At 43.9% G+C, this 25,179-nt stretch overlaps 1 protein-coding gene across 1 annotated transcript in view; it reads left to right on the plus strand.

Annotated features, from left to right (window-relative positions):
• Positions 1-9,213: 9,213 nt before the first annotated feature.
• Positions 9,214-25,179, plus strand: part of UPF1 (UPF1 RNA helicase and ATPase) — a 33,672-nt gene continuing 17,706 nt past the window's right edge. The window contains exons 1-3 of the mRNA XM_038740588.1: positions 9,214-9,634; positions 22,436-22,578; positions 24,448-24,537. Of these exons, the coding sequence (XP_038596516.1) occupies positions 9,416-9,634; positions 22,436-22,578; positions 24,448-24,537 (452 nt within the window). The 5' untranslated portion in view covers positions 9,214-9,415. The remainder of the gene's footprint in view (positions 9,635-22,435; positions 22,579-24,447; positions 24,538-25,179) is intronic.

Consider the following 25,179-nt stretch of genomic DNA (forward strand, 5'->3'; position numbering starts at 1 on the left):
TATACCACCATTATTAATCCTGGCTCTGTATGCTTACCTGCTGTATGACCTTGGGCTAGTCACTTCACTTCTCTGTGCCTCCGTTCCCTCCTCTATAAAATGGGAATTCAATACCCCATTTTAGAAGCTATGTAGAAGCAGCGTGACAGTGGAAAGAGCACAGGCTTGGAAGTCAGAAGACGTGGGTTCTAATCCTGGCTCTGCCACTTGTCTGCTGTGTGACCTTGGGTGAATCACTTAACTTCTCTGTGCCTCAGTTACTTCAACTGGAAAATGGGGATGAAGACTATGAGCCCCATGTGGGACAACTTGATTACCTTGTATCTACCCCAGCACTTACAACAGTGCTTGGCACATAGTAAGTGCTTAACAAATGCCATAAAAAAAAACCTGTTCTCCCTCCTACTTAAACTGTGAGTCCCATGAGGGACAGGGACTGTGTCCAATGTGATCATCTTGTATCTACCCCAGCGCTTTGTACAGTGCTTGGTACAGAGTAAGAGTTTAACAAATACCACCATTGCTGTGAGGAGGGATTTTAGTAGGGCTTTGAATGTGGAAAGATCTATGGTCTGAAATGGGGAGAGAGGGAGAGGGAGTTCCAAGCTGGGGGAACGGCGTGACTGAGGGAATGGTGGTGGGAGACTGTAGACTGGAAGCTCGTTGTGGGCAGGGAATATGTCCGCTTATTGTTGCATTGTACTCTCCCAAGCGCTTAGTACAGTGCTCTGCACACCATAAGCGCTTAATAAATACTATTGAATGAATGAATGAGAGTCGAGAGCTATATGACCATGAGGCATGGACACTGTAGTGATGGTGTAGCAATAATGATAATAATGTTGGTATTTGTTAAGCGCTTACTATGTGCCAAGCACTGTTCTAAGCGCTGGGGTAGATACGAGGTAATCAGGTTGTCCCACGTTGGGGCTCACAGTCTTCATCCCCATTTGACAGATGAGTTAGTGTTTCAGTAAAAGAGTGTGAAATGCATGTACATAAGTGAAAAGAGCAGATGACCTAGAATAAAGTTTTGGGGGGCATCCACATTTTGGGGGGGCGAGAGGGAGAGCTGGCAAAGAAACAGAGAAGGAGCCATCTGAGAGATATAGGTCAAACCAGAAGAGAACTGCATCTTAAAACCAAGGTTTGATAGTGTATCTGGGAGAAGGGAGTGGTCCACAGCGTCAAAGGCAGACAAGAGGTTGAGAAAGATTAGGATAGACTCTGTTAGATTTGACAAGGAGGAGAGCGACCTTGGGGAGAGTGGTTTGAGAAGCATTTAATGAGGGACTGCAGGTCTCCAAGACTGCTGGCTACTAGTGTACAATCATCCATAAATAGTCCTAGTCAATCACAAGGAGGAATTGGGCAAAGAAGAGGCGGATCTAGGAAAGTTTTGTGTGGGGGGGAATATCTCAGTCATGAGGAGAGTGAGTCCCTTCTAGGATGGGGAAGAAACTGTGTGTCAGGTGTTTGCCAGGAAGGTGGGATCAGCAGGGTGAATTACTAGGCAAGGCCGGCACAGGAGCGGCTAAAGGAAGTATAACAGTGGACCCCCGGTTTAAGTTAGGCAAGATCTTTAGTCATCCCAGGTTCTAGTTTAAGACTGAGAGGCAGCATGGCATAGTGGATAGAGCACGGGCCTACGAGTCAGAAATGTCGTAGGATCTAATCCCGCCTCTGCTACTTAATAATAATAATGATGGCATTTGTTAAGCACTTACTATGTGCAAAACACTATTCGAAGCGCTGGGGGATACAAGGTGATCAGGTTGCCCCACGTGGGGCTCACAGTCTTAATCCCCATTTTACAGATGAGGTAAATGAGGCTCAGAGAAGTTAAGTGACTTGCCCAAGGTCACACAGCAGATGTGTCAGAGACGGGATTAGAACCCGTAACCTCTGACTCCCAAGCCCATGCTCTTTCCACTGAGCCATGCTGCCACTTGTCTGCTGTGGGATGTTGGGCAAGTCACTTCACTTCTCTGTACCTCAGTTACCTCATCTGTAAAAGGGGGAATCAAGACTAGGAGCCCTATATGGGAGAGGGAGTGTGTCCAACCTGATTTACTTGTAACCACCCCAGAGCTTAGTACAGTGCCTGGCACACACTCATTCACTCACTCATTCACTCACTCAATCATACTTATTGAGCACTTACTTTGTGCAGAGCACTGTACTAAGTGCTTAGAAAGTACAATTCAGCAACAAAGAGAGAATCCCTGCCCAACACCAGGCTTACAGTCTAGAAGGGGGGAGACAATTCTGTGACTCCATGATCCTGCAGCCCCTGAATTCTGTGACTCTGGGACCACCCAGTCCCTGACTTCTGTGGCCCCGAGACCCTCCAGCCCCTAAATTTCGCAAACCCGGGACCCCCAGCCCCTGAATTCTGAAACCCAAGGACCCCCAAGCCCCTGAATTATGCGACCCCCAGGACCCCCAGCTTCTGAATTCTGAGACCCAAGGACCCCACAGCCCCTGAATTCTGCAACCCTGAGAACCCCAGCCCCTGAATTATGTGATCCGAGGACCCCCCCAGCCCCTGAATTCTGTGACCAAAGGACCCCCCCCAGCCCCTGAATTCTGTGACCCAAGGACCCCCCAGCCCCTGAATTCTGTGACCCAAGGACCCTCCCAGCCCCTGAATTCTGCAACCCCAGGACCCCCAGCCCCTGAATACTGTGACCCTAGGACCCCCCAGTCCCTGAATTCTGCGAACCTGGAACCTCCAGCCCCTGAATTCTGCAACTCTGGCAACCCCCAGCCCCTGAATTCTGCGACCCCGGAACCCCCACAGTTAGTGCTTAACAAATACCACTATTATTGCACAACCACTGCTGCCGCTGAAACCTTTAATGAAGGAGTTTCTTGATCGTAACTAAACAGAGTGTCGGAGAAGTCTTCGTGTATGGAACTGCAAATTCAGAAACTCACTATCAAAAGAAAGGAGTGGGACATTTTGCATTCTTCCAAACCTCTGCAGCCAGGCTTTAGGGTGCAGGATTGGCCAGCTGAACCCCAAATACTTCCCGTGCCTCTGGAGGGTACCAAATCTAAGAGTCATGGGATGCTGGGAGCAACCCACTAGGGCACTTTCAGGGTGCACTAGCAGGGAGGCCCAAGGAGTCCTTACCCTGGCTGTAAACTGGCATGGACACTAAGAGCCTAATGATAGAAACTGGGCATCTGATTTCAAAAGTGACCAGAAAAGGTTCAGTAACAATAATAATTCTGGTATTTGTTAAACACTTACTATGTGCCAGGCACTGTACTAAGCACTGGGGTGGATAGAAGGAAATCGGGTTGGACACAGTCCCTGTCCTGCATGGGGCTCACAGTCTTGATCCCCCTTTTACAGATGAGGTAACTGAAGTACAGAAAAGTGAAGTGACTTGTCTGAAGCCATACAGCAGACAAGTGGCAGAGCAGGGATTAGAACCCATGGCCTTTTGACTCCGCAGCCGGTCCTCCATCCACTACACCATGCTGCTTCTGACCAAAACAGTTTTATCAAAAGGGTTCACTACCCTCAGGGGGCTCATCACAGCTTTTCCAATATTATCCTGGCCTGGAATGCCCTACCTCCACACATCTGCCAAGCTAGCTCTCTTCCTCCCTTCAAAGCCCTACTGAGAGCTCACCTCCTTCAAGAAGCCTTCCCAGACTGAGCCCCTTTTTTCCTCTCCTCCTCCCCATCCTCCCTGCCCTACCTCCTTCCCCTCCCCACAGCACCTGTATATATGTTTGTACAGATTTATTACTCTATTTATTTTACTTGTACATATTTACTTTCTATTTATTTTGTTAATGATGTGCATCTAGCTTTACTTCTATTTATTCTGATGACTTGACACCTGTCCACATGTTTTGTTTTGTTGTCTGTCTCTCCCTTCTAGATTGTGAGCCCATTGTTGGGTAGGGACCGTTTCTAAATGTTGCCAACTTGTACTTCCCAAGCACTTAGTACAGTGCTCTGCACACAGTAAGCGCTCAATAAATATGATTGATTGAATGAATGAATCTCCACCACAGCTGTTGCTGGCTTGGAATTTGTAGCAGCTGTGTTGGGGAGAAAAGCCTGCAAACAGAGGTGGTTGGGAATTGCATACTTATGCTAGCGAGAGGAAGGGCATGACAATTTTGGGTCTCAAGGGACCACCAAGCTTTTATTGCCCCAAGCTTACTCCATATTTAATCTGGCCTTGCCCCTACTTCCTCCTTCCCTCTTCCAAAATACAATCTTAGAATCAGACCTGGTAGTGACCTCAAGAAGTCCACCTGATCCTGCCTCCTGGCAAATGAATATCTATTCTTTCTAGCTAGTCAGAAGGACCTGGGTTCTAATCCCAGCTCTGCCACTTGTCTGCTGCATGACCTTGGGCAAGTCACTTCACTTCTCTGGGCCTCAGTTACCTCATCTGTAAAGTGGGATGGAAGTGCCACAATCTCTCTTGGAAGCCTTTCAGGAAGTTCTTCCTTCTGTCCAACCAAACTCTCTCATTCAATCAATCATTCAGTTGCATTTATTAAGTGTCTGCTGTGTGTCTAGCTGTAATTTATTTTAATGTCTGTGTCCCACTGTAGACTGTGAGCTCCCTATGGGCAGGCATTGTGTCTACCAACTCTCAAGATTGTAAGCTCCTTGTGAGCAGGGAACATGTCTACCAGCTGTTATATTGTACCCTCTCAAGCGCTTAGTACAGTGCTCTGCAAACAGTAAGCGCTCAATAAATCCCATTGATTGATTGATTGCAGAGTACTATACTAAACATTTGGGAAGGCCAATTGAAGAAGTTGTGATCCCTGCCCTCTGGGACCTGTTGCAATTTAAGCCCATTTCCTCTTGTTCATCCTCTGTAGATAAAAGATATGGATATGGATTGGTCAGCTTTCTTTTCATAAAAATCCTTGATATATAGTACTTGAAGACAGTTCTTAAGTCATTTCAGCCTACAGGCAATCCTTAGATTTACGACCCAATTGCTCCTTAAAACTGTCTTAAGTTGAAACGTAAGTTGGAACCAATTTTCTCATAGGAAAAATGTGATAAATGGGAGATTGGTTTCTGAACCAAGGTCAAGTACCCTATTTTTACCAAAATTTCCCAGAATTGGATACTCGATCAATTGTCAGTGAGAAATATAGCCATACTATATTGAGTCAGTGAGGTTCCATCATAAGGTAACTAACTTTTACTTCATTTGAAGTAAAATTGATATGTCCACCCTTCCTGATGTTTCCTCTCCCCACTCCATCTCTTCTTCCCTCCACATAGCAGCTTTTAAAATTATTTCCCTATCTCCCCTCTGCTCCTGGGCACCCCAGAGCTAGTATTAAGGTTGTGCTAAGTGCTTAGTACAATGCTCTGTGCACAGTAAGTGCTGATTAACTATCACTGATTGACTGATTGATGAATGGATTAGTACCATAAAAACTACACTTTACAAAGTCAAACCCCATGGGTTGTAAAGTTGAAATAGGGAGTAAACGTAGCAACATTATGCCCTCTGAAATGTGAAATGTCTTAAATCAAGAATCACCTGTACTCTTCTCTGAGACAAATAACCCTTTTTCCTTTAACCTTTCCTCATAAGACTTGATTTTTTCCATCTCTTTCATCACTTTTGTCACTTTCCTGGACCCTTTTGCTTCTCCAAATTCTTTTAAAGTGCAGTGCCCCAGGTCACTGATATAGGGTGGGCCAGTGCAGAATATAGCTAATGGACTTGATTTTATTTAATGGTATTTAAGTGCCTACTATGTGTCCAGCATTATTCTAAGCACTGGGGTAAATGCAAGTTTAACAGGCTCCACATGGGGCTCACAGTCTAAATTGGAGGGAGTAGAATTTTAATCCCCATTTTACAGATGAGGTAACTGAAGCACAGAGAAGTTAAGCGACTTGCCTAAGGTCACAGAGCTAGCAATCGGCCGAGAGGTAATTAAAACCCGTATTCTGACTCGCAGGCCCCTGCTTTCCACTAGGCATGCTGCTCCTGATAATGCCTTCTGGAATCAGGGTGGCTTTTTTAAAACCACAGTACTATTTCGCTAATTCATTAGGCTTGTGTTCGACTAGGCTCATCAACTCTTTAAAGAATTAGGAATGAATTAATCAATCAGTCGTATTTATTGAGCGCTTACTGTGTGCAGAGCACTGTACTAAGCACTTGGGAAGTACAAGTTGGCAACATATACAGTCCCTACCCAACAGTGGGCTCACAGTCTAAATCAGTTTCCCTAGGAGTCAGGGTATGGGGGTACGAAACGTTGTGCATTTCGTCCCTGGAGGAGACCCGCACTTACGCACGTATCTTTAAATTATATATTACAACTTATTTCTTTGGATTAACGTCTGTCGCTCCTAGACTGTAAGCTCGTTGTGGGGAAAGGACGTGTCCGCTAGTGCTCCTTCCCCTGCCCACAGCACCTGTATAGATGTTTGGACAGATTTATTACTCTATTTTATTTGTACATATTTACTATTCTATTTATTTTATTTTGTTAATACATCTTGTTTTGTTGTCTGTCTCCCCCTTGTAGACTGTGAGCCCGCTGTTGGGTAGGAACCATCTCTATATGTTGCCAGTTGCCAGCTTGTACTTCCCAAGCGCTTAGTACAGTGCTCTGCACACAGTAAGTGCTCAATAAATACGATTGAATGAATGAATGAATGCTGTTGTACTGTACTCTCCCAAGTGCTTAGTGCAGTGTCCGGTAATAATAATAATAATTTTGGTATTTGTTAAGCGCTTACTATGTGCAAAGCACTGTTCTAAGCGCTGGGGAGGATACAAAGTGATCAGGTTGTCCCACGTGGGGTTCCCAATCTGAATCCCCATTTTACAGATGAGGTAACTGTCCCAAGCACTTAGTACAGTGCTCTGCACACAGTAAGCGCTCAATAAATACGATTGAATGAATGCTGTTGTACTGTACTCTCCCAAGTGCTTAGTGCAGTGTCCGGTAATAACAATAATAATTTTGGTATTTGTTAAGCGCTTACTATGTGCAAAGCACTGTTCTAAGCGCTGGGGAGGATACAAAGTGATCAGGTTGTCCCACGGGGGGCTCACAATCTGAATCCCCATTTTACAGATGAGGTAACTGTCCCAAGCGCTTAGTACAGTGCTCTGCACACAGTAAGCGCTCAATAAATACGATTGAATGAATGCTGTTGTACTGTACTCTCCCAAGTGCTTAGTGCAGTGTCCGGTAATAATAATAATAATTTTGGTATTTGTTAAGCGCAAAAGCACTGTTCTAAGCGCTGGGGAGGATACAAAGTGATCAGGTTGTCCCATGTGGGGCTCCCAATCTGAATCCCCATTTTACAGATGAGGTAACTGTCCCAAGCGCTTAGTACAGTGCTCTGCACACAGTAAGTGCTCAATAAATACGATTGAATGAATGCTGTTGTATTGTACTCTCCCAAGTGCTTAGTGCAGTGTCTGGTAATAATAATAATAATTTTGGTATTTGTTAAGCGCTTACTATGTGCAAAGCACTGTTCTAAGCGCTGGGGAGGATACAAAGTGATCAGGTTGTCCCACGTGGGGCTCACAATCTGAATCTCCATTTTACAGATGAGGTAACTGTCCCAATCGCTTAGTACAGTGCTCTGCACACAGTAAGCGCTCAATAAATACGATTGAATGAATGCTGTTGTACTGTACTTTCCCAAGTGCTTAGTGCAGTGTCCGGTAATAACAATAATTTTGGTATTTGTTAAGCGCTTACTATGTGCAAAGCACTGTTCTAAGAGCTGGGGAGGATACAAAGTGATCAGGTTGTCCCATGTGGGGCTCACAATCTGAATCCCCATTTTGCAGATGAGGTAACTGTCCCAAGCGCTTAGTACAGTGCTCTGCACACAGTAAGTGCTCAATAAATACGATTGAATGAATGAATGAATGCTGTTGTACTGTACTCTCCCAAGTGCTTAGTGCAGTGTCCGGTAATAATAATAATAATTTTGGTATTTGTTAAGCGCTTACTATGTGCAAAGCACTGTTCTAAGCGCTGGGGAGGATACAAAGTGATGAGGTTGTCCCACGTGGGGCTCACAATCTGAATCCCCATTTTACAGATGAGGTAACTGTCCCAAGCGCTTAGTACAGTGCTCTGCACACAGTAAGCGCTCAATAAATATGATTGAATGAATGAATGAATGCTGTTGTATTGTACTCTCCCAAGTGCTTAGTGCGATGTCCGGTAATAATAATAATAATTTTGGTATTTGTTAAGCGCTTACTATGTGCAAAGCACTGTTCTAAGCGCTGGGGAGGATACAAAGTGATCAGGTTGTCCCACGTGGGGCTCCCAATCTGAATCCCCATTTTACAGATGAGGTAACTGAGGTCCAGAGCGTTCAATAGTCTTGACTGATCGTAGGGGCAGTTAAAGCGCTTAGAACAGTGCTTTGCCCATAGTAAGTGCTTAACAAATAATAATAATAATAATAATAATAATAATTGGCATTTGTTAAGCGCTTACTATGTGCAAAGCACTGTTCTAAGCGCTGGGGAGGATACAAAGTGATCAGGTTGTCCCACGTGGGGCTCCCAATCTGAATCCCCATTTTACAGATGAGGTAACTGAGGCCCAGAGAAGTTAAGTGACATAGTACATAGTAAGCGTTCAATAAATAGTCTTGACTGATCGTGGGGGCAGTTAAAGCGCTTAGAACAGTGCTTTGCACATAGTAAGTGCTTAATAATAATAATAATAACAATAATAATAATAATAATTGGCATTTGTTAAGCGCTTACTATGTGCAAAGCACCGTTCTAAGCGCTGGGGAGGATACAGGGTGATCAGGTTGTCCCATGTGGGGCTCACAGCCTTAATCCCCATTTTACAGATGTGGTAACTGAGGTCCAGAGAAGTTAAGTGACTTGCCCAATACCAACATTATTATTATTATTATGATTATTAAAGGGAGTCTGGCGAGCCAGCAGTTAGGGAAAGAAGTCGGTGGCGGCCCTGCTCAGGGAGGCCCCGCCCTTCCTCCTTCTCCTTCTCCTTCTCCTTCTCCTTCTCCTTCGTCGCCCCGCCCCTCTCCGCGGCCGCGCGCAGCGCCTCGTGCGCCGTACGTGCGTCGTCCGTGCGTCGTACGTGCCTCGTCAGCACGTCGCCGACGTCTGGCGAGGGGAGGGCGCGAGCGGAGGGAGCGAGTGGCGGTTGGGCGCGCGGCGGCGGCTGTGGTAGTGTGTGCTTCTAGAAGAGGCGACGGGGAAGAGCAGGGGTCTCGTTACTGTCTGTGGCGGCGAGGTTGAGTGCGCTTCGGTCGAGTAAGTGGGGCGGCCAGGCCTTAGGCGTGCGGCCGGAGCCGGGGTCTCGGGTGCGAGGCGAGGCCGGGGCCCGTGAGGCGAGGCCGGGCAGGCAGAACAGGCCGCTCCCCGCCGCCATGAGTGTGGAGGCGTACGGGCCCAGTTCGCAGACTCTCACCTTCCTCGACACCGAGGAGGCCGAGCTACTTGGAGCCGACACCCAGGGATCCGAGTTCGAGTTCACTGACTTCACCCTTCCCAGTCAGACCCAGACTCCTCCCGGGGCGCTCGGAATCGTCCCCGGCGGGCCCGGAGGCCCGGGCGTCGGGGGGCCCCCCGGGCAACTCGATATTCAGGTGAGGGGGGCTGAGGGGGTTGGCTGAGGGAAGGCCCAACGGGCGCCTAGCTCGGCCGCCCCGCCGGGCCCCACGGGCGCGGCCTGCGGGCCTCATGGGGAGGGGGAATCCCGGCAGTGGAGAAGGAGGCCTGGACGGGGGGGGGGGGGGGGGGGGGGGGGGGGGGGGGGGCGGTGGCGGGGAGGAAGATGAGTCTTGATGGGGGGGGGCGGGCGGGCTCCAAACTGCCCACTCAATAGCCAGGGCTCGCCACAGCGAAGAAGGCCTCAACCGCAGTTACTCTTCTCCCTGCTCCCCCCCCCCCCCACAGAATCCCCCGCCCGCTCACCCTTTCTCTCCCCCTCCCCCCCCACACACACACACAAAAAGGAAGACATTTGTGAGGCTGGCCTCCGAGTTCAGCCCTTCTCCCTGTTCAAACTGGGGACTGGGGGAATTGGAGCGCCCCATTCCAGGCCTTTAAAACGACACCATAAGGAAGCGAAAGCTGGCATGAGGGCTTCCTAGGCAAGAGGTAAAGCTCGCGTTTTTCTCCTGAAAAAGCTGGCCGCACGGACTGTTAATTATCAGCTTCCTGCCCCTGTCCCCTCCTCCCCCCCCCCCCACCTGTCCAGCCATCCCACCTGTAGGAGCTGTTGCCCTTCGCAATGGTAGCCCAGCAAGTGTGCTGGCTTCGCTCCAGACCTCGTTACTCCGTCTCACAGGAAATTAAATTTCACCAGACCTCAGATACAAAAGAGGAATGTGGAAAGATACGCAGTTAAGAGCTAAAACCTCAATGGTTCCTTTTTGTTTTGTTTTGAATTCCGGACAGTACAGGATCAAGTTAGTTGCTGAAACTCTGATAATGAGACAGCGTGATGCATTTTAAATTGAAGATGGAAATTTATTATCCCTGCATAAATCTATTGCAGGGATGAAGCCGGTCTATTGCATTTTACTTATTAACCGCCACGTTTAACTCTTTTTACACTTAAAACTTGAAGTGACTGCTACTTTAACTTTCACTTTTGGTTACAACACACACAGTAAACCTCTCCTGTCTGATTTTTCTCAAGTTTGCGAAACTCTGAGGAAGCTTGAAATTAAAGGACTTCCTTGCTGAGTATTTCTGTCTGTTCTCTCACCTCTGATCTTTCATAATCGCTGGCCAAGAAACAGTTGAGATGTTTGACCCTATCATTGTTCCTTTACATGTGACATGCTGGGGGGGGAGGGGGGGGGTGAAAAATGAGTGAAAACAGGTGTGTACATAGCAAACATTTTCCGGGTTTTACAGAGGTTGAAGGAAATGGGAAAGAAAAGGGAGAGGTGATATGGGTGGACAAAGTTATAATGATAGGTTCAGTGTTTTTTAGAATCAAATGAGCTAGGCCATTAAAAAAAATCTTCACGGGTAGCAGGCTCATCACACTTATTAATTTCGGGAAATAAGATTTGTTGCCTACTGTTCGTGCAGTGGGGCTCTTTCTACAGGTAATGAAATCGATGTTTTGACTTCCTGTGAGGAATTGTGAAGATTTAATGTTTATGTAAAGCACAGAAGGATATTGTATGTAATGATGCCTGAATGCTTGAGGTCAAAATATTGCCAATGCCTATAGAAATTAATTACCTTGCATAACATGAACCTTCTTTACCTAGACTTTACTGCTCCGAATATGAGAGGAAACTTTTTGGTGACAGCTTTGTCCAAGTTCCTGCTGCATATTACTGCGGTTGCATTGAAAGCTCCTGTTTGGTTTGTGATCAGCTATCTGCCATTCTTTAGCTGAATTGTCTGTTTCCATATTCCTGAGTACCCCACAAGCAACTGAGATATGAGTGTAAAGCAAGGGATTTCACTGTTCTGGTAACCATAAAGTAAACTAGACTGATTTGTCGTTATTTAATTTTTTTCTTAAGTTAGTCGAGCACATTTTATAGGAATTGTCTTTATCAGTTGACCTATGCAAAAGCTCTTTTGTTCTAAATTTTGACTGATTAGCGGTAATAGTTACATTGGTGGGGTTGGGGGCTTTGTTTCCTCACTGCAAGAGAAAACAGAAAAAATGTGACCTAACACAAATAATCAGTATTTCTCCTGTAGCAGATGATACCATCAGGCACCTCAAACATCTGAGAGCTATTCTCCATATTTGAATTATAGGATTGTAATATAATAAACTGTAAGGCAGGAAAGACAGGTGTAGGCCAGTTCTTTTAGATAATTATCCAAGAACTGGCGTGGATTATTTTTTTTTTTTAATGATTTGAGATCTGGAAGGATTGATGAAACATAGCCTCTATGTTTCTTCCCTATTTCCTCCTCAAAACGGTACCTATTGTAATTAAATTACTTGGTACTCTTGGATAAAACTTCCATAGGAGTGCATCAGAAAGACGCAGTAGAAATGGTTTCTCTACTTTGAAATTTTTCTTCTTTTTAAAGTTAGTGTGTAAAATATCTGATACAAATAATTTGGTTTACTTGGGTGCTATTTTTCTCTTACTGTGCCTGCTAATGTGTTTTCCTTTCAAGAGATGTTCAACGAAAATTCAAAAATGTTTAGGCGTTTACTAATGGTGTGTATTATCTTTGCCAATTTAACGCTCCTGAGGTTTACTTGTTTTTGACTCCTACGTAAACTCCCTTTAGCCATGTGCTTTTCTTTTAAAACCTCACAGGTGTCTCTTTCCAGATCCCATTTGAGATAAAGATCATTTGAATCACAATAAAGCAACAATGAAAACGTTGGGTTTATTGCAAAAACATTGCTTGGATACTCTCAATCGGTTTTGTAAGAATTTTGTCGATGTCACAATTGCTATGTAGACTTCAGAACAGGTAAAGGGCTGTTGACGTCATCTCAGAAACCTAGGATTCATGTGGAAAACTGCCTCCTCTATGATAACAAATCAGTGGGCTCTATAATTGATGTATAATCTGTTTTGATTTAGGTGATACAGGCTCACAATTGCTATGTAGACTTCAGAACAGGTAAAGGGCTGTTGATGTCATCTCAGAAACCTAGGATTCATGTGGAAAACTGCCTCCTCTATGATAACAAATCAGTGGGCTCTATAATTGATGTATAATCTGTTTTGATTTAGGTGATACAGGCTTATGTGTTTTTTTTTCTTTTGTGAGAGAATAACTTAAGATGTTCACAATTGGCCTGCAAATGGTGGGTATTTATATTTTCAAATTTCTTTCCCTGTTAACCTCTTTGCAACCCCAGGCCACACCATCCACAACCACTTTCTCATCGATCATTTTATGCATAAATTTCTGTTACTTTTGTTTATGCTCGGGCACTCTAATTGTATGTTCATCTTATGTTTTCTTGTCTCCCCCATTAGATTCTAAGCTCCTCGAAGTCAGGGACCCTGTCTTTTCTTCCTTTGTAAATTCCCTCAGCGCCTAGAAGCTTTGCATATAGTAGGTGCTCAATAAATACTGTTGATGCTGTTGTCTTGAAATATTTTTCTACTGCATTTACTGCCATATTGTGCAACTGCAATTTTGTATACTTTTTTAAGTGTCTTAAAAGACTGTTAAACTTTGGGTTAACTCTTGGGAAAGTATATTGTCTATATTCAGTTTGTACAAGATTTTTCCCCCCCCTAATGTTTAATGTACTAGTATAGTTTCTTTAGAATCTTACCAGTGACTGAAAAGGGGATCATAACTTTTAAAACAAGGTTATGCCCCAATTAATTTTATTAGGCTGTGTGAGGTAACTTGGTCTTCCCCTATTGCTTTTGCCACTTCCTATGGTTTTTCAGTTTGGGGTTTTGTGTTTTTTTTGTTGTTGTTTTTTCCTTTTTTTTGGGGGGGGGGTGGTCTCCTCAACATGTGCTACTTTATTTGGCTAGAAAGACCTGGGTGTTCATAATGGAGAGCATTTTTTCTTAGTCACCCTTCCAGTTTATTTATTTGACCTTTCCTATTCTTTGATAATTGACTGCCTTTCTCTTAACTCGTCTCCCGTTGGCAGTTTGCTCTCTGAATCTTTAGCACCCGGTTCAGGTGGTGTGCCTGACCACTGCTCCAGGTTTGTAGCCTTTAAGGTACAAGCGCGAGTAATGCTACTGCTTTTCAAATCATTTCCCGGCATGGGGAGTAAATCCTATTATGCCTCTGTCCTTGGGCTGGGCCTTCAGTGAATAATCCCACTCCCTGAAATTAAATTTATGTGAGAATCAAAGGGACCCACAGTAGGGAAAGGATTCTTAGAACGTATGCTGTTAGCATGACACCAGCTTGATAGTTAGAACTGGTTGCTGCTGTATTAATAATGCCTGTGTATCTACCAATTCCCAGGGGTTGCCAGGCAGTGGTAGACATTGCCTTCTAGAAACAGAATAAATATCGCCCCTCTGTACTTTCTGCCAATAGCAGTAAACTACTTCCTGCCAATAGCAGTAAAGTACTTCATGCAAAATGAAATGTGTGCTTATCAGAAAGGTGTCAGCATCTAAAAATGGTTTTTTGCTAGAAAAAGTTTAATCAACACTATTTTTGTTAATCAGTCTGGCACTAATTTGTTATAGAACTCCCCTAGCTTCATTTGCTGATCTTTCATTTTTGCCCCCCCACCCCCTCCAAGAAAAAGCTAAGAATGCTGAGGTCAGTCAAACATGGTGCCAGAATTTTCTTACTATCTTCTGCTGTGGAGTTGTGAAACTTGGCACTTATTAAACAGCAAATAATACAGCTTCTAAAAACAAGTCTAATGCCTCAAAGTTCTATAAATAGTGATTTAAATTACATTTTTAAAGCAGATAAGTCATTTTTATTCCTGCCAATACCCGAGTTGGGTTTCTTGGATTTCTTTCAAATAGTCTTTGACTGCATTAATCCCTCAAAACAGAGGAAGGTGGTGGCATTTTTTTTTTTTTTTTTGGTTGGTTATGAGGTCTTTCAGGCCAAACCTGAAATTCTAAGCTCTAGTCTTTTCAGGGGTGAAAGCTATATTATAGGTGATTTTTGTTGTTAAAGTTTGGAAGTACAAGTGGTACATCCTGTTTATTTTTAATGGCATTTAGAGCTCAGATTGGAGCAGAGAAAAGGAGAGGTATATATATAAAGCTTTTGATATTAAACTAGTAGTGGCTGTACAAATTATCATCTTGAGATTGTGTAAAATTACATACCTGAATGGCAAACTTCTAAGACTTTAGTATTTTTTATGTAGCAACTAATTCATGTACACATACCCTTTTTATATGCTGTCTACTCCAGCAGCACTGTTGGACAGTGCCTGTAGCATATGTAAGATAGCAGACTATATGAGAAAATACATTGTCACAAGGCTGTGTTTTTTGAGCTGAAGAACCAAGCCCGTTTGGGATGTCTAACAGGTATACGAAGGTAAATTTGAAAATTATATTTGCTGTAGAGTGTAGAAATTAAGCTGAAGGAGACCTGGATCCCAAAATGCAAAATCTCTTTTTGCAGGCTAGCACCAGAAATGATAAAATGTGAGAGCTCTTAAGTTGCTAATGAAGATTTTTTATTCATATATTACGTGTGTGTGTGTGTACATATATATATATATATAAAATATGTGTGTACACACACACACACACACACACACACACACACATCCTTCATACTTGAAGAGCACACCACTTACGGTCAAGTTTACCTATGAACACGAACAAGGTGGAAAAGGCCAATGTGCTGCTGACAGTTTTGACCACAACGTGTGCACACAAAGATTGTACTTTGTGCTGTTTTAGTTTGCAACGCCTAGAGTTTTCATTTTGCCCCCGTCTCAAAATCCTCTTGAAGCTTCTGCTCAAAAAGAGCCATCCTGTTCTTGGTTGCAGTGTACCATGCCAGGCTCTTTCCTACAGTTGACACCCAGCTTTTTTAGCTGTGGTGTCATATCATCTGAGGCTTTGCTTTTAGTATGTCCTGAAAACATTTCCTCTGCCCTCGCAACCCCTTTGGTTGCAGTGTTTCAGCCCACCCATCACTGTTCGAGTATCTTACTGTCATTTAATCTTCTCACGTGTCCCATGCATTGAAGTGGGTTGAGGTGAGTAGAGCTTCCATGCTAGGATACTGACTTGGTTCCAACACCTGACTGCTCTTGATCCTCTTTCCACTTGATGTTGAGTATGACCCGTAAAGGTTGCTGGCGGCCTCTTTTGAGGAATCACGAATGGCATTTGTGGTGGGTTCAGGACTCTGAGCCACGTAGAAGGTTTGAGGTCTGAAGCCCGATGCTATATTGCTGTGAGCTTCTTCCGGAGATATACTGTCCTACAACTGAAGCTCCATTGCGTATAAAAAAAGAAATCAGAGGACAGTTCTGACAACCATTCACCATTTTCTCCAGTGTTTGATGTGTTAACCATTTCCACCAGCAGAAGTGTGGGCTACACCGTCCTCTGGTTGTGGAGAGCAGAACCGGGATTTCTTCACAGCTCATCAGTATCACGGAATTCTCAACTAGAGAGTGGTGTTCAATATTGCTAGTACATTGAGTATTTCCTGCTTGCTAATTCTTCTGACAGGTCTTCAGCTATTTAACTACAAGGCAGGCGGGTGCTCCTCAAGAAATATTGGAGACGAGCTATAATAGAAGCACAAATCCAAATGTGTCTCTTCATAACCAGGTGATAAAATGATAAGTGTAGAGAGTTTTAAGACTTGATTTTTTTGCTTTACATATTAAATGAATAGAATTTGCTTGTGTGAAAATAGCTGGCTAATATGCAGCGAAGATGGCAGCGGTTACCGAAGAAACTGCCTGCTGGTCTTTGGCGCTTTGGCCCAGTATCAGCATTATCCTGCAGTCCCATTGGCTACAAATGGGTTCGTAGCTAAAATCCTTGTGTGCACTTCACAATGTGCTGCACTTCTGCCCACTCATTGTACATCATGCCCCAGTGGGAGCATGTCTGGCACGGAAGAGTGAGCGCAGGTGGCACTGAATAAGGCACTTAGCGCTGTAATCAGTTCCTTCTCACAGGTTCTTGGTCCCCAAGTCTTTGAGACTGGACTGAAGTTCATCCGTCGTTACAGGACTCCTCATTTGTTTGCCAAGAGGTTGCCTCTGGCAGTGGGCCTGTGGAGATAACACATTTTTCTCTTATTTTTTATTTATTTTTCCTAGCTCCCTTCAGGAGAGTGGTCGTGTGTATTTTTTTCCACAACATCCCTATAGGGACAAGCACTACTGCAGTTTTATGGCGGTGAACTCTGTGGCACAGAGTTGGATCTGTGGACCACATTGGTGGGGAAGAAGCCCTGTGGACAACCTACCCACTGGCTTATCATCATTCTGCCCTCATCCCATCCCCTGCCCCTCTGCCTCCCCTCTCTTCTAAATCTCCCTTAGGGGCTCTTTTGGCCCCAATCTGCCAACTTGCCTGCCTCTCTCCTCCTAAGACAGGTACCTCATTCCAACATTGGCATAGCCTTGAAGTAGCCAAGGTTGCTCTCAGCCCCCACTTGAAACTGGCTTGCTCTTTGGCTGGTGATTGTGGCTGCACCTGATTCATTTTGGTGCAGCAACAGCCATTGGTCCTAAAGCAAACCAGCCTCCTCACCTAAAGCACCAGTGTTTAGTTTGGGCTAGCTTGCAGGCCACCCTACACTACACTCTGTTTTCAGTGTACAGTGGTGAAATGATGTACATGAAAATCTGGCTGAAGGTTCAGCTTACTGTGGATTTAGGGAGGAAGGAGTAGGCTAGGAATGGAATCAAGGTTGCTTGGTAGGGAGAGTTTCTAAGTGTAAGAAGATTATCTGCTGGGAAAGAAAACACCTTATCCTTATAGATGGCCTTGAGGGGGGAGGTTCTAAAGCAAATCCAAGAGAGAGTTGATCAAAGAAGTAAGTGAAGACCCTGAATACTCTTGATAGCTTGAAAGATTTAGCAGACTGGTAAGAACCTGGCCCTGGTTTCTGCTTCCTAAGGGGCCATTGAAGTTGAATGTGGTTAGACTAGCACTAACCTCATCTCTGGAACCTGTTAAGCATATTGACAACTGTGCTTGGGTCAGGTTGTCAGACCTCTAGAAGAAATGATTTTCCGCACATTTCTGAGGGTGTTAAGCATGACTAGTGACTTTTTTTTATAAAGTGCAGTGAAAGGAAAATTGTCTTTCATGACAAGTGGTGAAGAGTTAAGGGGGAAGAAATTGCAAACCTTCATTCATTCAATCATATTTATTGAGCGCTTACTGTGTGCAGAGCACTGTACTAAGCGCTTGGGAAGTACAAGTTGGGAACATATACAGACGGTCCCTACCCAACAGTGGGCTCACAGTCTAGAAGAGCATATTCTAGATAGAGCATATTCGTGAGCATATTTAGTATAAAGGGAGAGTCAGTTTAGAAAGGGGTCGAGGAGAGCATTTTTAATAAGGTGATTCATAAGCTGTGGGAGGTTTGAAGATAGTCTTGTTTTTGTTTCGTGGTCAAAATTAGTTGTGTCCAGATGAACACTTGATCTTATCAGTGCTGTTTAAAATGTGTTAAAGATTAGTTTGGTTTAAGAAAAGAGTCAAGAGTGCAGTTTTATGTGAGTAAAGTATATAGCATGTTTTCAGGTAATACAAATTGAATAATTTATCTTTCTAGTTGAAGTTGTGGTAGTCTGAATTTTATTGATCTAATTTGTTATGGTTAAAGTATTATATATTCTTAGCAGAACCTGGTCTAGTGGTGAATTCGAGGTCTCCAGTTTTTCTGCTTATCTAGCTATTATGAGTACCTCATGATGAATATGATCATTTGAAGCTCTTAGGGAAAATTGCTAGCAAAAAATAACCACAAATTGCATGTAGATCACCTTTAGCATAGAATCTGTGCCTGTAGCCTGCCTGTACATTGGAGCATTAAAAATCTCTCAAATGTGTTACAGAGCACTGTCCTAAGTGTTTGGGAGAATACATTAGCAATAGAAGACACTACCCCTGCCCCCGAGAAGGTTACAGTCTAATGGGGAAGATGCACAAAATAGTGTACAGATTAGAAAGAAGGATTTGTGGAAATGCAAGTGCTTAAATAGGTCATATAAATTGATAGGTTTATAAGTACATCGGGTGATTATGCAGATACAAGTGCTGAGATAATTGGATAATTGTGAGGATGTGGCCTAGGGAGGAGAAAAGCTAATTGGAGAATGCTTCCTGGAGGAGATAGGATTGGAAGATGTGAAAGCAGGATTCCAGGCAGAAGGAAGGGTATGAGCAAGAGGGGTGGAGGCGGGATAGTTGGTGAGCTTGGGAGGCAGAGTGCTACCTGGAGTGGAGGGGGAGAAGACAGTAGGTAAGGAAGAGGGAGCTGATTAAAAAGCCTTAAAACCAATGGTCAAGCTGTTCTGCTTTATATGGAATGGAATGGGCAACTGTTGAAGGCTTTTGAGAAATTGAGAGATATTTGCAGAATGCTGTTTTAGAAAAATGATTTGAGCAGTGGAGTGAAATATGGACAGGGACTTGTGAAAAGCAAAAAAGGATTTTGGGACAGACCGAATTTGACAGTTGAAAGAGGGATAGAACCATGGTTGCAAGCCTTGGAGAGAAGCAGTGTGGCTTAATAATAATAATGATGGCATTTATTAAGTGCTTACTGTGTGCAGAGCAGTGTTCTAAGCGCTGGGGGGATACAGGGTGATCTGATTGTCCCACATGGGGCTCACAATCTTAATCCCCATTTTACAGATGAGGTAACTGAGGCTCAAAGAAGTTAAGTGACTTGTCCAAGGTCACACAGCAGACATGTGGCAGAGCTGGGATTCGAACCCATAACCACTGACTCCCAAGCCCGGGCTCTTCCCACTGAGCCATGCTGCTTCTCCTGGGAATCAGAAGGTCATCTAATTCCAGCTCCACCACGTGTCTGCTGTTTGACCTTGGGCAAGTCACTTGGCTTCTCTTGGCCAAATGGGGTTTGAGTGTGAGCCCCCATGTGGGACAGGGACTGTGTCCAACCTGATTAACTTGTATCTATTCCAGCCCTTAGAACAGGACTTAACAAGTACCATAATTATTATTATTGTTACAAGGGGGCTGGTTAATATTATCAACCATGATGGGAAAGTTAGGTGAAGGGGTGGGTAAATCAAGCAATTATTTTTTGAGCAATTATTGTGTACAGAGCGTTGTATTAAGAGCTTGGGAGAGTAAAGCAAAACAGTTGGTAGACACATTCCCTGCCCACAAGGAGAATTTTGGCACATTGAGTTTTCAGGTTCTGGAGAGACCCTAAGTCCAGTTTTTTATTTTACTCCCCCCCCCCCCCCCATGATATTTCATACTGTGTCACTACCACTAGAATTTAAGATAAGTTCAACTTTGTTGCTGATTCCCCCCCCCCCCCCCCCCAAATTTGGCCAAGTACAGTGTAATCTATGTAAACCTAATTTGAGGTTTGAAACCTTTAAGTGTTGCTGATAAAACATCCTCAAATACAGAATGTTAGTCTGCCTGCCTTCACTAGGCTTCCCTTTGGAACCAGCGTGTGCTAATTTTTAGATTAACTAGACATGCATGGTTTTCCTAACCTCAGCTCTTTTATGTTTTCCATGTAGCAATGTGGGATCTAGAGAAAGGGAAATCTGACATTAAGAAACAGGATGTCTGAGTTGATGGCCTCTCTCCTTCCTTCCCTCTGCAGCCCTAAGGAATACTGCTGAGGAAGTTGGTGGGCTGAGTGGATCTGAGTGGAAGAGCTAGGTCAGGCTGCTAATCAATCGGTCGTATTTACTGAGTGCTTACTGTGTGCAGAACACTGCCGAGCACTTTGAGAGGGTGCAGTATAACAGAATTGGTAGATATGTTCCCTGCCCAGAGTACACAGTGTAAGGGGGGGGGGGGGGGGTTGACAGACATTAATATCAATAAGTATATTACAGATATGTACAAAAGTGCTGTGGGGCTGAAGGAGAGGGGAGAGGTTGAGTCAGGGAAGGCCTCTTGAAGGAGATGTCTTCAGTAAGGCTTTGAAAGTGGGGAGAGTAATTGTCTGTTGGTTATGAGGAGGGATAGTGTTCCAGGCCAGAAGCAGGATATGGGCAAGAGGTCAGCAGTGAGGTAGACGAGATCAAGGTACAGTGAGTAGGTTGGCATTAGAGGAGCAAAGTGTGTGAGCTGAGTTAATAGAGCTTTCGAATTTGAATTCGGAATAGTGCTTTAAAGAAGTTTGATGTGGAGTAGGATGGGCAACCACTGGAAGTTCTTGAGTGGAGAATCATGGATTGAGCATTTTTGTAGAAAAATATGGGCAGCAGAGTTAAGTATGGACTAGAGAGGGGAGAGACAGGAGACAGGGAGGTCAGCAAGGAGGATGATACAGTAATCAAGGTGGGATAGGATAAGTGCTTGGATTAATGTGGTAGCAGTTTGGATGGAGAAGAAAGGGCAGATGTTAGTGATGTGAAGGTTGAACCGATGGGATTTAGTGATTGAATGAGAGAAGAGTCAAGGATAACACCAGGGTTGTGGGCTTGAAAGACAGGAAGGATGGTGGTGCTGTCTACGGTGATGGGAAAATCAGGGTGTGGGAAGATACGGAGTTCTGTTTTGGACATTTTAAGTTTGTGTTGGTGGGACCTCCAAATAGAGATATCTTGAAGGCAGGAGGAAGTGTGAGACTGCAGAGAGGGTGAGAGATCAGGGCTGGAGTTGTAGATTTGGGAATCATCCACATAGAGGTGGTAGTTGAAGCCATGGGGCAAGTGAGTTCTCCAAAGGGGTGTAGATGGAGAATAGGAGACCCAGAACTGAACCTTGAGGGACTCCCACAGTTAGGGAATGGGAGGCAGAGGATAGAAGCCCACGAGAGACACTGAGAATGAGCACATTGCTGCTGTTAGCATTGTGGTAGGGTGGGGAGTGGTAATTGGACAGGTTTTATGAAGTAGGGTCAACCTGTAGCAGAAATCAACATCTGTAAGGGTTGTAGAAGTTGAGGGTGAGAGACTTCTCTAATCCTCAACGAAAAGTCCTCTTCTAAAATTTAGTACAATGGGAATTCAGCCCACAGGTGACTGTTAAATATTTGTATTTGAGTATTGTTAGGTGCTCTGTGGAACAGTAGTAGACCCAGCTTCTGTTTAATCACTCGTATTTATTGAGCATTTACTGTGTGCAAAGCACTGTACTAAGAGTGTGGAAGAGTACAATATAACAATAAGCAGACACATCCCCTGCCATCACAGTTAAAATTTAGGTTTAGTTGTGAAGGCAAATTTTTCATTCAACTTTAATAATGGCTAAAAAATGTATTTTACCCAGTCCTTCCCTTAAAGGGGAAAGAGGCCTGTACCTTAACTGGGATTTGATTTTTTTTTTTCATTTTTTTTATTCGTCTATATTTTGCTGCATTGTAATGTCCAGTTAAGCAAGCCTTTAGCTTTGAAGAGTCAATGATGCAAATAGTTCAGTTCTAGGTCTACCTCAAATCTATTTTTTTCCCTTTTCTGTTTTCCCCAGTTTTTAAAGTGTTTTTCACATGAACTAATAACTTTGTGTTCGAAACAACACAGTATGCTGTGGGAATGATTATGGTGTCCAGACAGAGGATTAGCCCTTGTTGTGAGAAACGAGCAACAAGAGTAAATGACCTAAGCAGTTAAGATTCTGTTTTGAGTCAAATAGACTTATTAGTAAAGACTAATGTATGAAAAAACAAACTGACACAAGCAGTGTTGTTTCAGAGCAGAACATTTTTCATTTTAATTTATCGATTCAGCTGGGATAGCTTGTTTTGGGATAGTAATTTCCCATTATCCAACAGTATTCGTTAATTGAGTCTTAGGTAATGTTAAACTCTCCATTAACTTTCCTCCTTAGGTTAATGGGCCTGATGGTATCCTACAGAATGGTGCTGTAGATAACAGTGTAGCCAAAACTAGCCAGCTCTTGGCAGAATTGAACTTTGAGGAAGACGAAGAAGATGCCTACTACACAAAGGATCTTCCTGTACATGCTTGCAGGTAAAAAAAAAAAAAAAAAAAAAAAAAATTCATTTTTAAAGCCCATGGTTAGGGTGATAGAAACTGGTGAAAAGTGCTTGTACAAGGTGTTGCCTTCAGCAGGCACTCAGTAAAATACCATTACTGGTACTGGTGAAGAGGATATCTAGGGTGATCATCACAGTATTAAAATCTTTCCCTAATCATACTTTTGCAGTATTAGTTTTTAAAGGCTGATTTGAGATGTTGGGCTGTGAGACTTCTCTGGGGTGTAAGCTATGCTTGCCAGGCATCCCATCATTCTTGGAAGAAGAAAAATAAGTTATGCTAAGCCTCCTAATATGGGAAAGACATTTTGACTCTGGAAAGTAGCTTCAGAGGAAACTGCAGGTGGTTGCCTTTTCAGGAAAGCATTGCCATTTTTTTTCCCCTGCCTTCATCTATTGACTTCATTTTCCTTAGCCCAGTCTAGTTTCTCCTTTCTGTTGCTGAGTGAAGTGATGGATGCTTTTCAGGGTTCCTCGCTAAGGAACAATTCAAAATTGAGAGCTAATTTCCTTAAGTTTTGTGTTGAAGCAAAGTGTCTAATTCCCTTGTATGTAGTGAGAACCATTGCTGCATTTTGGACTGGGGTGTGATTGTTTGCAGTAACAGACTAAAGGTGCAATTAACTACAATAATTATCGATGGTAATGTATTAAACACTCGATGAGAAGTATTATATTAAGCACTAGGGTCAACATAAGATAACTATATTGTGCACTTAGTGTGCAGAGCACTGTACTAAGCTCTTGGGAGAGTGCAGCACAACAGTTGGTAGATGTTTCCTGCCCACAAGGAGCATATGGTCTAGAGGGATGGTCACATAGTCTAAAGAAGAAAGAACTGGTGTTTCGTTCCCATTTTATAGTTGAGGAAACGGAGGCACAGAGAAGTGATTTGCCCAAAGCCTCGCAACAGGCAAATGGTGGGGCTGGGATTAGAACCCTGGTCCTCTGAGTTCCTGACCTGTACTTGTACCACTAGGCCACGCTATTCAAACAAATGAGCAGTGTAGTGTATCTTAATTCTGTTCTCTACCAACACAGTGCTTTAGTAAAGCATCATTGCTAGTAATACAGTGCCCTCTGGTGTGATTATGTATACATAAAGAAAATCCTTACAGTCTCTGCATAACACTGAAGACTCCCTGCTATTGGCTGACTTCCAATAAGCAAAACCTTAAAAGAAAAATGATAGCCTCCAAAACTGCCTTGGGGTATAAAGCTTTTGAGTTTAATGGCAGTGTATTTGCTAAAGTGAATTCAGAAAAGGCAGTAATGGCTTAGCTGGCATTCACCCACAATCCTGTCGGTCTCAGTTGGCTGGGGTTTAGATTTATACATAGCCCAGCTACTTGGCCAGTGCATCCGCTGCAGAATTACTCCCAAGAATACACCGATAACAATACCTCAGTGCTCAGGATGCATTCCTGGAAAAGGGAGCGCTAACAAAAGCAGCTCTGTGCAGAATCATTGTCCACATTGGAGACACGCTTCTGACCACTGGACACCTGCTGCTTGATTCTGGAAGTCAGGGACTTGGAAACCCTCTTCCTCCTTTGTACCCAGTAGAGAGGAGACCAGCGATGGACCGGGAAGTGGGGGCTTGGACCCCTGGCAGGAGAAGTCTGGGTTTGGGAGAGCTAGAGCACTGTGGCCAAGCATGGTTCTGTGGGAAATGGCTAAATGTGGTATTGCTGTACTAGTGTTCTCCTTCAATTTTTAGAGTCACTGTTGCTGGGATTGATCTGTTCGATTGTCTTTAATGGGAGAGGTTTGAAGAGGAAATAATTTTACATTCCATAAAGGTCAAATTGGTTAACTTTTGGACTTCTCTCCTTTATTTTAGTTACTGTGGTATCCATGACCCAGCTTGTGTTGTTTACTGCAACACCAGCAAGAAGTGGTTCTGTAATGGACGTGGAAATACTTCTGGCAGGTAGGTGGCCTGATCTTTTTTTTTTTTTTTTTGAATGGTATTTGTTAATCGCTTACTGTGTGCCATGCAGCGTACTAAGTGCTGGGGTAGATATAAGATAATCAGTTTGGATCCAGTCCATGTCCTACATGGGGCTCACAGTCTTAATCCCCATTTTACAGATGAGGAAACTGAGGCACCGAGAAGTTAAGTGACTTGCCCAAGATCACACAGCAGACAAGTGGCAGAGCTGGGATTAGAACCCAGGTCCTCCTGACTCCCAGTCCCAGGCTCGCTCATTCATTCATTCAATCACATTTATTGAGCGCTTACTGTGTGCAGAGCACTGTACTAAGCGCTTGGGAAGTACAAGTTGGCAACATATATAGATGGTGCCTGCCCAACAACGGGCTCACAGTCTAGAAGGGGGAGACAGACAACAAAACAAAATATATTAACAAAATAAAATAAATAGAATAGTAATCAATCAATTGTGTTTATTGAGCGCTTACTGTGTGCAGAGCACTGTACTAAGCGCTTGGGAAGTACAAGTTGGCAACATATACAGTCCCTACCTACAGTCCCTAGAGACGGCTCTACCCCCTAGGCCGTAATCCAAATCGAAGTGGCATGATTGAATTTGTGAGAATTGTGGAACTGTTG

The sequence above is a fragment of the Tachyglossus aculeatus genome, chromosome X1 (assembly GCF_015852505.1).
Source record: "Tachyglossus aculeatus isolate mTacAcu1 chromosome X1, mTacAcu1.pri, whole genome shotgun sequence".
NCBI lineage: Eukaryota > Metazoa > Chordata > Mammalia > Monotremata > Tachyglossidae > Tachyglossus > Tachyglossus aculeatus.